General features: G+C 44.1%; 1 protein-coding gene across 1 annotated transcript in view; it reads left to right on the top strand.

Annotated features, from left to right (window-relative positions):
• The window catches only part of CDH23 (cadherin related 23), a 402,434-nt gene that overhangs the window by 367,051 nt on the left and 22,245 nt on the right, over nucleotides 1-13,138 (top strand). Inside the window, exons 42-51 of the mRNA XM_082222023.1 lie at nucleotides 10-117; nucleotides 1,353-1,455; nucleotides 2,830-2,955; nucleotides 3,748-3,951; nucleotides 5,014-5,472; nucleotides 7,606-7,722; nucleotides 7,869-8,093; nucleotides 9,684-9,853; nucleotides 10,571-10,708; nucleotides 12,028-12,147. Of these exons, the coding sequence (XP_082078149.1) occupies nucleotides 10-117; nucleotides 1,353-1,455; nucleotides 2,830-2,955; nucleotides 3,748-3,951; nucleotides 5,014-5,472; nucleotides 7,606-7,722; nucleotides 7,869-8,093; nucleotides 9,684-9,853; nucleotides 10,571-10,708; nucleotides 12,028-12,147 (1,770 nt within the window). The remainder of the gene's footprint in view (nucleotides 1-9; nucleotides 118-1,352; nucleotides 1,456-2,829; nucleotides 2,956-3,747; nucleotides 3,952-5,013; nucleotides 5,473-7,605; nucleotides 7,723-7,868; nucleotides 8,094-9,683; nucleotides 9,854-10,570; nucleotides 10,709-12,027; nucleotides 12,148-13,138) is intronic.

Raw genomic sequence — 13,138 nt, forward strand, 5'->3', positions numbered from 1 at the left:
CTTCATCAGACTGGCATCGTTTACATAAACCGCCCGCTGGATAGGGAGCGGGTGTCCAAGTACAGCTTGACGGTGACAGTGAAGGACAACCCAGAAAATGCACGCAACGCAAGGCGGGTAATTATTCACAGTTTTCTGACTTTGGCACTGGGTTTACTGAGAGCATTTCATGTAACGCTGCTCTAGCTAACAATCCAAGGCACAAGACTCAAGCCTGAAACTTTGCTTCATCAGTTTCTCTTCTCAGACACAGAACCCAGACCAAGGTTTTCACAGCCCAGGTTAGAATATTTCAAAAGCTCTACAGCTCTTCATTCAAATGTTCTGTTGCCACTCATCCCCTCAGCCCCCTAAAAAAAATAATGTGAAGGTACCTCACAGAATGTTTTGATCTCATCTGCTTGCACATTATATAATTGAGACAATGCTGTTCTATAGGTAAAGGTAAAGGGAACCCTGACCATTAGGTCCAGTCATGGCCGACTCTGGGGTTGCGGCGCTCATCTCGCTTTATTGGCCGAGGGAGCCGGCGTACAGCTTCCGGGTCATGTGGCCAGCAATGACTAAGCTGCTTCTGGCGAACCAGAGCAGCACACGGAAATGCCGTTTACCTTCCCGCCGGAGTGGTACCTATTTATCTACTTCCACTTTGACGTGCTTTCGAACTGCTAGGTTGGCAGGAGCAGGGACCGAGCAATGGGACCTCACCCCGTCGCGGGGATTCGAACCGCCACCTTCTGATCGGCAAGCCCTAGGCTCAGTAGTTTAACCCACAGCACCACCCGTGTCCCTGCATGCTGTTCTATAGATAGGCCTAATAAATAACACAAAAGGGGTATTTTCTGAGTCTCCAGGGGCCTCTTCAATGTTAACTCAGAAGCAAAGCATACTAAACTTGGTATAACATGGTAGATCTAGCCATTATCTCCAGAAATATATGTAGAGGGTCTATTACGCCACTGTTGAATGTCTGCACTGGCTCCACGTTCTCTTTGGGTACTGGCTTAAACGGAAAAAGCACCCTTGTAATACTACCACATGTGCATCAGGTTCAAACAGCATCAGGTTCAAACAGCACATACCTAAAGAGAGGCAAATGTCCAAGCCTGAACCCCTTTGCGAGCATTGTATATGACCTACCTGTTTGAATTGGCCTCTAGGATTCAGGCTTAAGTCAATAAAGCACAGTGAAGCTCCTGAGCAGCCTGTAAATCTAAACAAAACCTTAAAACCCCTGAAGAGACCAGTCTGTATTCTTTAGCAGTCATGATGATTGCGAGAAGGAGCCCCTGCTAAAGGAAACTGCAGCTTCTTTTGTAGTCATTTTGTCCTTTTCGTTCACACCACTTTAGGATTTTGACTTGCTGGTGATTTCAGTAGCAGATGAAAATGATAACCACCCCCTCTTCACTCAGAGTTCCTACCAGGCTGAGATCCTGGAGAACTCCCCCCCAGGTATGTGTTTCCTCTTAACATATTCGAATCTCACAGCTTGCTGGTGGTCCCTTTGTTCAGCCCAGGTCTTCTGTTGTTAATGGGATTATATTTTATTTTTTACTTTCGAACAATATTATGTTAAAACTGTTGTCACAAATAATGTGGTGACGTAAGAAGGAAAAGCTGCTTAGGACATCTCAGTTTCTGAACGCTGTTATCTGTTCTTCCACAACATCACTTGGCATACACTTGCCTCTTTACAATCTTCTCCAACCACTTTTTCAGAGATAGAGGAACTGTTCCCCCCCCCAAAAAAACCCCCACCCAGATGCAAATCAAGTGAGGAAAAATTCATCTGATGTAAATGAGCAGAACCATCCTTGACCTGGAAAAAGCAGGTAGCAGACTTAGGACTCTCAATATGTCACATATAGTGGAGGTCAAAGAAATTGTTTTGCATTAGTTGCCAAGAACCTAGAGCAGCCGTTGTGTCAGAAGATGTGCTTAATAAAGTTGGGGACCTGTTTTTGAGAAATGCTGGAAAACGTAAATCAAATTAAACCTGGTAAAAGTGGATTTGTTGGAAATGACAGAATTTGTTTAAACAGTTGGATGCTTTCTACTATTATCACTTTTGTTTTATACAGATGCTATCCGTTTTCTGTGGCTACTAAAATACCCATAGCTCTTTTCTCTGTTGTGAAATGGCAAAATACTTTTATTTGTTTCTTGAAACCAGTAGTTTAGGATTTTTATGAACAAGCTTATGAATAAGTTTTAAGACCTTCTCTAACTCCCTTTCTTAAATAATAATAGCATATAAGAAACTGACTGTGAATTAGTGTGGTCCCATTTGCTGAGGTCAAAGAAGTGTACATATCAGAATTCATGTTAGCAAGTTTTCCCCAGAAGACATTGGCTGTATTCGTATTTCTTATCTTCCAGACCATGGGTTGGAGAAGGCTTGGAAGATCATTCCTGATTCTCCAGACCATTTATTTGAACTTTAAGTACTTTTAGGTTTCTGCCAAAATATTTATACTTCAATAAACCAATGTCTTTGCCTGCCACACTCCCTGATAGTATGTGAGTTCAGAAACAAGAGAAGGCAAAACTCCCACTAAATGTCCTTTTCACTTCAATACTCCTGATGAATTGTGTGTGTGTGTTTTGTTTTGTTTTAGCAGGGCTGTAAGGCGTCTCCAAGGGGGCTTCTTGATTCAGTCTGCCAAGGCCTCACCAGGCACTTCTTTTTTGTCTCATGCTTCATAGGACCTCACCCTGTTTCACCCATTCATTATTCACTGTTAATCATTGGGGGGGGGGGGAGGGAAAGGAGGCAGTCTATTGATGTTATCTCTCTGATTGAATGGCCTCCCATGTTCAATTCAGGAACTCGCATCACAGTCCTTAATGGGCCCATTCTAGCTTTGGACAACGACCAGGGCATCAATGCTGTGGTGACGTACCAGCTCCTTGGGGCAGCAACAGGCCTTTTCAGCATCAACAACAGAACAGGTAAGAAAGACATACCCGCTTAGCGGGCAGGCAGCCTATCTAGTGCAATACCCTGGTCTGGGGTGAGGAGGTAATGGAATATTTGCCCTGACCAATAGGAGAGCAGGCCAGAAATGAACCCTGGGCTTTTTTAAAGCATATGGAGAAGATCTGGGTTTTTGTGTGTAGGAAGTATTTTCTGTGAGGAGCATTCCATGTTACACCTCACCTGCAATGTGAAGCGGGTACAGCCTTGCAACTCGTCTGTTTGGCTTATCGTTGGGGGCGAGCTATTGAAAAGACTTGCATAAACAAACTCATCAGTGGTGTGTCAGCTTTTGTTTACCCAAACAATGGGTGAGTAAACGGCAGGCCAAACTGGAGGGCCCATTCTTTTATACCATGGCCTACTTTTGTACTTGAGTTCTGCACAACAGTAGGCAGAACCTTTTGATAAAACAGTCTGCTACCCTACCAACACACCATTTTGGTGGCAAGCTCTACATGTAGTCCGTAGGTGTCACATGGTGGTGTGGGTAATGGGCTTCACTGGGGGAAATTGTTGGGAGGTGACACGATATGGTCTCCAAGTAAGGAGCTCTCCAGACTTCCCTTTTCCTTTGCCATTTTTTACGACTTCCAAGTGCTGGTACGCCAATTTCATAGAATCGTAGAATTGTAGAGTTTGCTGCAAATTTTATTTTGGCAAAATGAGATTTGCACTCTGTGGAGCATGACTGGTAGAACTTTGGCTGCCCGTGCCTATAGTTGGTTCCTATCTTTCCTAATGGAATCTTTATTCATAATTCACAGGGGTTGTTTTGGTGAGGCCAGGCCAAGTGATAGACAGAGAAGCCTTCCTGAATCCGGTCTTGGAATTTCTGCTGGTTGCAATGGATATTGGAAAGCTGAACAGCACCGCTAGGCTCACTGTGACCATTCTGGATGATAATGACAATAGGCCAACTTTTCACCCGGCCCTGTTGACTGCTCACCTGCTGGAAAACAGCCCTCCAGGTCAGAATGAAGGCAAAGTACAAATAATCTAGTGAGACTGAGATGAGGATAGGTACTGGGATTTCTTAAAAAACAACAACCATACAGTGATAATTGAAAATGAAGTATGCAATCCAGGAAATCAAGAGATAAATTTGCAATATTCTACACCACTCTCTGGCCATTTATGGGCAATATGGATATTGGGTTGGATCCCCATTTAGTCGTGCTTAGAGTAGGTCCAGTGAAATCAGTGTGAAGTCTGGATCTGGCTGATTATGTTTTTCTTACCATGCTGATAAACACACTTGTATTCTGGACACAGACAGACCACTTGAGCAAAATTCCAGTTAACAAAGGATCACCTTTTTCTTTTTCTTTTTTTGCTCTGTTCCCATAAGTTAGCAAATAAGGAAGAGACAATTATTTGTTTTTTGTGTATATGTGTTTAGCTGGCAGTCACTACATAGTTTTGCCCATCAAGGAATGTACAAAGTGTTCATCACTCTTTAATGCTTTTTAATGATAGTTCACATCTTGTTCAGGTCACCTATATGGCCTACCTTCAGTTCACCATGAACAACCATATTGTCCTTTATGCAGCCCGTTATTATTATTATTATTTTATTTTGCTATACTGTCCTTCATCACAGGGCAGATTACAATATAAAAACACAAGAATACACGCCATAGTAACAAACAAACAAAAATACCACCACCTCTACACACACGCACGCACACAGCTTAATTGTTTAATTAGCCAAAGGCTTATATTTTTGCCTGGCACCTCAAGATATATAAGAAAGGCGCCAGGTGAGCTTCCCTGGGGAGAGCATTCCACAAGCGGGGATTCTACAGTCTGATGGAATTCATTTAGCTCCTTGTAGGAAGGAGGTATTTCATATCACAGTATCGTCACACGTCTATATCTTAATGAGCTTTCTTAAGCTTTCTTTATAGCAGGCTTCAGCAGGGGAAGACTGCTGGAGACAACAGTTTGTGGGACTGATCCTAGATGACAGCTCTTGTGTTCTAAGGATTCAGGTAACTGAAAAGCTCTCACAGTCTGGGTGTCCCCCCTAGGTTTTTCTGTTCTCCAGGTAATGGCAACTGACATGGATAGTGGCCTCAACCAGCAGCTGAGCTATCGGATCGAAAGTGGAGCTCAAGATAGGTTTGTGATCAACACCAACACAGGGGTGATCAGTGTGGCCAACATCAGCATAGACAGAGAAGAGAAGGACAATTACCGGCTGACGGTGATTGCTGTGGATCGAGGGACACCGCCTCTCTCTGGCACCGCCACTGTGAGCATCCTCATTGACGACATCAATGACTCTCAGCCAGAGTTCATCAACCCCATCCAGACCGTCAGTGTCCCTGAATCGGCTGAAATAGGCACGGTTGTTGCTGAGATGACTGCAAGAGACAGAGACCTCAATCCCCGGCTGGAATACTACATCATTGAAATCCTTGCCAAAGATGATAATGATGCTCTTGTGCCTGACCAGCAGGGAGCGTTTGCAGTGGATTTTAGAACAGGTACAAGAGTTGGGAGGCTGAAATACTGCTCCAAACATGGGAGTGTAACACAGTTTCTAAGGAAAATGGCCAAAAGCAACAGAAGGCAGGAAAAATGAATACTCTATACCATTTTAACATTGAAAAGAAACATTATCGGCCCAAAACATCATTTATAGTAACAGTTTTATCAAATGTCGCTTTGTCAGACCTTCTGTATATTGTAGAGTTCCTAAAGTCAACAATTTGTTTAGTTATTTGTGTGAGCACCAGGACCTTGAATTCAGCCCAGAAATGAATCTAAAAGGTCTAAAAAGGTGTGTACCACAAGTGGTTGGGCTGTTTTGCACCAGCTACAGTGTCTGAACACTTTTCAAGGATTCCTCCACAGAGAGTGCATTACAGTAATCTAAATTGGAAGGTGACCGAGGTATGTATCACTGTGTCTGTAGCCAGATCCGCCTTTTCTAGGAAGGGGTGCAGTGGACACAACTGCCCAAACTGGGCAAGACTCTCCTGGCCACAGCAGCCATTAATCTAAGAGCAGAATACAGTGAGGAAGATTCTCTCCCACCTTTTCTACTTTCTTCCCACCTCTGCTTCTCTTTCCTTTTCACGTTGTGCTCTTCCCCCTTTTTTTCTATGTCTGCCTTGCCCTTTCTGACTCTCCCCTTGCTTTCTTTGTACACTTTTGAATGGCTACTTGCTTCACTTCAACTATAACTAACTATAATCTTCTTATTTCCCTTACGGCTCTCAGACCTGCAGGTTTGGTTTTTCTGTTTCTATGCGTGTGCTCAGTGTCTTCTTTCCATCTCAGTCAACACCTCCTCCATTCTCATCCTCACCATCCCTGGTTCAGTGCCGGTTTGTGTCTTGCTGGCAAAGAGCAGCCAAAACGTGCCTTCCATGCATTGTGTCACAGCCTTCACAGACTGAATGCTGAAAGCTCCTCGGAAGCACCTAGCTGCTAGGGAGTGGGAGGGGCAAGGATTTTTTAGGGTAAGTGAACTTCCATCCTGTTCTTTGGTGGATAGGGCAGGGTTGCAAGGAGTCCTGAATGCAGTGTGACACAAATTTGGTGTTCTGACCCTTAAGGCCCACAGTGGTCAGCTTGCAATTTCTTTTATCACTTTTCTTATCAAACTTTTGAAGGAGCTGAGGGAGACTTGTATGAATCTTACTATCTCATTTTATACAAACAGCAATCTTGCAAAGAAGGGGGTAGTCTAAGACAGGCATAGGCAAACTCGGCCCTCCAGATGTTTTGAGACTACAATTCCCATCATCCCTGACCACTGGTCCTGTTAGCTAGGGATGATGGGAGTTGTAGTCCCAAAACATCTGGAGGGCCGAGTTTGACTATGCCTGGTCTAAGAGATAGTGTTTTACTCATAGTCACCCAAAGGGCATCATAGATTAAATTCTCTCTGCACAAGGCCAGCATTTTATCCATTCCTCATGCAGCCTCATGAACGCAGTGCTGTGGCTCCATATAAGTTTGCTATGCTAAGGTAGACCAGACCATGAATGTCACAGAAAGGAGACAGACCTGAAAGGTGTGCTGAGGCCACATCATGATTTAGCAGGTCACAGGAGCCAGATTAACAGAGTGATCCTGTACATTTTTAGTCAGAAGGAAATCCCCTTGTGTTTAATAGGGTCTACTTCCTAGTATTAGTGTTCAGGACTGAAGCCTTGTTCAGATTATTTGGAAACCCTTTCTCAGTAAGTATGCCTTGATACACATTCTGCATAGAACTGAAAGCATATTCTGGTCAATATCTGAACTCATTTAACTTAGGGTGAGTCATCGTTCTCACAAAATACACTGCCTCTCAGTATCCAGGTTCGTTGAAGAAATACAAGTCTTGTTCATAATATAAAAGTACAAAAGAAATGTAAAAAAACAAACCCAAAAATATTAAATAATGTATGGTACAGAATTAGGTTGGATTGAACCAAAGGAATGTGGATGTGCTGTGTGTTTATAGATGGGTTTTCTGACTAGGGAGAATATAGGTGAAAAGAGACTAAGAAGCTTGTAAACATTTGGTAGATGAACATACTTCTTTGGCCTGTGAAAGCTCTTGCTCCCATGGTTTGAGTATGCTATTTAGTTTGAATTTGCCCCCTTCTTTTTCTTACTTTCAGGTGCTGTGAAAGTTAAGTCCACTCTAAATAGGGAGCTGGTAGCCACTTACGAAGTCACCATCTCCGTCTACGACAATGCCAGCGATGTGGTGGACCGCTCAGTTAGTGTGCCAAATGGTACGGCAATTCCTGTAATTTTCACATTAAACTGAGTCACGCTATGGTGTTGAGGTCAGAAAAGGAGAGGGTTTCAGTCTGGTAAACCTTCAGGTGTTTTATCCTTACTCTTTCCTGTTCTCCCCTCCCCTCTCTGCCTCTCACAGCAAAGCTGACAGTAAACATATTGGATGTCAATGATAACACTCCTCGCTTCCGCCCTTTTGGGGCACTGTTTTTCAAGGAAAGGATCCTGGAAGGGGCCACTCCAGGGACCACCTTGATATCCGTGTCAGCTGTAGATCCAGACAAAGGTGCTAATGGTCAGATCACTTATGAGCTACTCGACCTTTCACCTGAGGGATATGTCCAGCTGGAAGACAGCTCAGCAGGTAGGTGGGACACATGGGACCCCCCCTCCCCCATTCTTTCCAGGAAATCCCTAAGGGAGCCCTAAGGAAGGTTCTCCGTATGGGGGAGGGAAAATGTACCATTTTATTTCCCATTGCTTTTCCATTGGCACAGGAATGTTCATTGTTTGGGCAGTCTTATGAAAAAAAAGTTCGTATGAAACCTTTTCTACTTCACTCAGGTCTGTGTTAGGGCTGACCTCGATAGTTCATTTGGCCAAGTTCTAAACATACCTCTTATATGTTCAAGAATTCTGCACCATTCGTTTCCTTCGTCATTTGTAGAAATTGTTTAATTATGAAGACCTATTTAGCACAGCGCCATCACTGTACATGGTGCTTTACAGTGTTACATAAGCCAAAAACAAAAACAAAAAACCCAACAAATGTGTCCTTGCCCCCAAGGAGATTACAAACTAAATTTAGGCTTTTGGACCTAACGTTTTTGGGAGATGGGCAGTACAAAAGGTGCTTTCAGGTGGGCTAGTTATTGGCACAAAATTTTGTTGATATCCTTCACTTTCTAGTGCAATGATCCCATCACTTTTCTAACTGCAAAAAAAGTCCAGTAAGAAACCGTTAGCTGGCAGTGTCGTATAACTTCTATATGGCACTATCTGGAGGAGTGTTCAGTAAATTGTTCTGTGTTGTAAACAGCCAGTCTGGGATCTCTCAAAGACTGTGCTTGCATGTTCTTTGCTTGTAATGCAAGAATCAATGGACACCAGAGGTTCAGCAAGCTCTCCGCAGAATCAATATTTGTGGTCCCCTTTGGTTCACATGCATGGCTTGTACCCAACAGGAGGTTGGAGTTCATTGTTCTGGGCCCCCTAGTGGAGGTCAGACAGGCCCCCTTGATGTTGCATTTCCAGTACCCATGAAATACAGTTGTACCTTGGATCCCAAACGCCTTGGTAGTCGGGCGTTTTGGCTCCCGAATGCCACAAACTCGAAAGTGAGTGTTCCAGTTTGTGAAGATTCTTTGGAACCCGAATGTCTGATAGGGCTTCCACAGCTTCCTATTGGCTGCAGGAGCTTCCTGCAGCCAATCAGAAGCCATGCTTTGGTTTCCGAATGTTTTGGAAGTCAAACGGACTTCCGGAACGGATTCCGTTCAAGAACCAAGGTACAATTGTACTTGCTTATTCCAGCAAGCATTTTAACTGAATTCTGATTTTACAGCTTTAACCAATTTTTATTTCTGTTGTATCCTACTTAGAGACAGTTGTAATTAAGTAGTAGATAATAAAATAAATAATGTTTATCAAAAGCATTGTTTGCCTCCAGGCAAGTGGTGCTTCATTCCTAGCATGAAATGACCACCAGACCCTTAAGTTTTTCTTTAGCGATGGCCCTGGACATATGTTTTTGGATAAGCATCTTGAAATTTGTCCCAAGGGCTGCAAGAGACTCTTAACTGTCTGCCATTCCAATAGTAGAACCAGCCGTCTGCGGGCATGTCGTTTTTATTTTATTTTTAATGCCCATTCGGAATGGTCTATTAGAAGTCTGCAGAGAGGTGGGAGAAAAATTAGCATCAGTCAAGATGGCAGTCATAATCTTCTCTTTCAGGAAAAGTAATTTCCAACAGGACAGTGGACTATGAAGAAGTTCAATGGCTGAACTTCACTGTCCGGGCCTCCGACAACGGATCTCCCCGGAGATCAGCCGAGATACCAGTGCACCTAGAAATTGTGGATATCAATGACAACAACCCCATCTTCAGCCAGCCATCCTACCAGGTGAATTGAAACATGATGTCTAGGTGGGGGACGGGGACTTGGGAAGCAGGATCAGATGAAACAATTTCCTCTACTATGAAATAGTGTCTGAAACAGCTCTATGGAGCGTAACATTCAGGACAGCATACCACCTGTGGTGTGAGATTCTGTGATAAGAATCACATTAAAATTAACCATATAACTGCATATAATTTAGGAAGAGATTGAAGCCAAAGAAGCTCACAAGTGTGAAAAGGTTGGTGGCCCCTGGTTCACAATATATTGTGGGGATTGAGGTGGGTGCAAGGTTAGATGGGGCTTATGTTCTATCCATCCAGTCTGAGATCTACCTCTGACCAGACAAATATCTCTGAGAAGTTCACTAGCAAGGACATGATGGCGAAGCATTTCCTTGTTGACTGCCTGCTCCACCAGGTCCTCAGAGTCCTACTGCCTTTTTGAAAAGGAACACTCTGTTTAACCTTATCGGCTAATAGCCATTAATAGACCTATCTTCTGTGAATCAGTTTTATGTTTTTTCCAAGAGTGTAACCTAATTGCCATCAACACATCCTAAAGCTGATTATTTGTTGTAGAGATTAGGCTTTGTCATCGGTGATAGACAGGCAGCTCCACCACTCAGTTTGTGGCATGCATTGGGTCCGATACCCCTTTAGAATTGGATCCGATACCAGTCAAAATGTCTGACATCATCATTTTCTCTTGTGTTTATTACAGAAACCTGTCTTTGAGGATGTCCCACTAGGCACTGTCATTCTGAGGGTCCGTGCCACAGATGCCGATTCGGGACGCTTTGCCCAGATCGAGTACAGCCTGGGAGATGGGGAGGGCAAGTTTGGGATCAACCCCAACACGGTAATAAACTAAGCCAGCCTGCAAGCCTTTGACTAACCAAGCCTCTGTTTAGATTTGTCTCTACCCTGCTTGTAGTCAGGTCTACTGAACAACTACTAACAATTTAGTGGATAGCAGAGCCACTCCCACATTTGCCTGAGATCCGCTGACTTTCAGAGGGCAGGTGGTGGAAAAAGAGAAGTGCATGTATAAAGAACTCATATGCTGCCAGGAGGCAAATAGCAGAGTTGGATGCCAATACCCACAGCTAGGGATGGACTCGACAGAACCTGGATTCAAAAGTGGACTCACGTGATTCAGTCCAGGCAGATATTTATTCTGTTTCATTATTTATTTCATTTAGAACCCCACCAAGGCATACATGATTCCTCAGTTAATCCCTGCAGCCACCTTGCCAGGAAGGCTAGGCTGAAAGGCAGTGACTGGCCCAAGGTCACCCAGTGAGTTTCAAGGCCAAGTGGGGATTTGAACCCTGGTCTCCTATCTCCTAGTTCAACACTCCAACCATTACACCACACTGGCTCTCATGACTCTCTTCAGATCATGGGCCCAGTTTAAAACCCACGGTCCAGAGGGTCCCTTTATGAGCCAGTCCAAGGACTCCAGCACTGCCCTCTGTCCTTTTATAAAAGAAGTTTCCTTTTAGAAAAGCTCCAGAACAGTCATCTGACTGCCCCAAGGGGTCTTCTTGCCACCGCATGATTCAAATTATAGTTAAACCAATAGTAAACTGAGTTGGAACGTACAAATGCCCCACATGCAGCACTCAGGAGTCAAGTTGCATTTTAAGTAAAGCAGTTGCAGTCTTGGGTCGTCATAAAGCAGTCTTACATCCGGGAATCAGTATACGTGGGAGGGATTACATGCAGGGGAGAAGCCAGCATGGGGAAGTCAACTGAACCTCTTTATACTAGCTTGCTATAGACCAAGTAGGCAATGCCCCATGTCTCATGATGCTGACTCATCACGTGATACTGAGTCAGCATTTCCCCCTAGCACGGTGTTAACTCCTTGATACCCGCAACACTCCCAACAGACTTTACCTTTGTCACAACTGTGTCGCGTATCCTTGACACATGCTATACCTTACGAAGACCCAAAGAGACCAACCCCAAAACTGCAACGTTGGGGTCCCAGTGCAGATGTACCTTCAGTTGACTGCAAATGTCATTTTATATAGGAAAATAACTTACTGTCCAACGGAATCCCTGCTGATGCCCAAGAAGGAAAAGCAATGTGCTCCATCTAGCAAATGCACCGCTTCCATAAAGGTGCCTGAATGCATCCAATAACTTTCTGAAGGTCTTTGTGTGTTTCAGGGAGATATCTACATTATGTCAACCCTGGACCGAGAAAAGAAAGATCATTATATGTTGACTGCTGTAGCCAGAGACAATCCAGGGGCCATTTCTAGTGACCGCCGAGAGAACTCTGTGCAGGTAATTGAGTGACATGGAGGCTTCACTGCATGTTTTGGAAAACGCACCTCTGTGTAAAAATAAAAACAAAGTCATAGACTGTGTCAGAAACAAGATACGGTGGTACCTCAGGTTAAGTACTTAATTCATTTCCGAGGTCCGTTCTTAACCTGAAACTGTTATTAACCTGAAGCACCACTTTAGCTAATGGGGCCTCCTGCTGCTGCCGCGCCGCCGGAGCACGATTTCTGTTCTCATCCTGAAGCAAAGTTCTTAACCTGAAGCACTATTTTTGGGTTAGCGGAGTCTTCAACCTGAAGCGTATGTAACCTGAAGCGTATGTAACCTGAGGTACCACTGGAAAGAAAGCATGGAGAAAGAGAAATAGATGTTATGGGAAGAGGGAGAAATGCATATGGGAATCATCACAATCGCTGCTCCCTATGCTTTACATAGGAACCACATGGCATGGGCAGGGTCAGGTGAGGAAAACTATACCAGCGTCAGATGCTGAACTGCAGAGGGGAGGATTAATGAGACATTTCCAATGTACATGGACTCTTCAACGTTTTCAGTGGCACGTGGGACAGGACAACAAATGCCACTCCAGTTATGCAAGGATCCCCATCTGCATCGGGATTGGCTAAATATTTTCAGCCCAAGGCCTGCATTTGTGGTCAGCCACCCCTCTAAGGGCCACTTCACCAGCAGTAGATATGGCCAAAGTATATGTGTGCATTCATCTGTACACAGCCTAGACGCCTGTAGACCACAGACACATAACACGAACTGCACATGCTCTGGAATGGTTGCAATGCTGCCTTAAAGAGCAGGGAGATCTTAATACTGTGATGCTTCACAGTCAGCACTGGCAATAAGAGCCCTAAAGATCAGGCAAAGGAATTTTACCTCCCAATCAGGAAATAAAGTACTCTGCTCTTTAGAGATTGCACTCTGTATAGCAGACTAGAGCACTTCTTCTGATCAGATTGGAAGGTAAAGCTGTAGGGGC

Source organism: Podarcis vaucheri (assembly GCF_965113315.1).
Source record: "Podarcis vaucheri genome assembly, chromosome: 5".
Lineage (NCBI taxonomy): Eukaryota > Metazoa > Chordata > Lepidosauria > Squamata > Lacertidae > Podarcis > Podarcis vaucheri.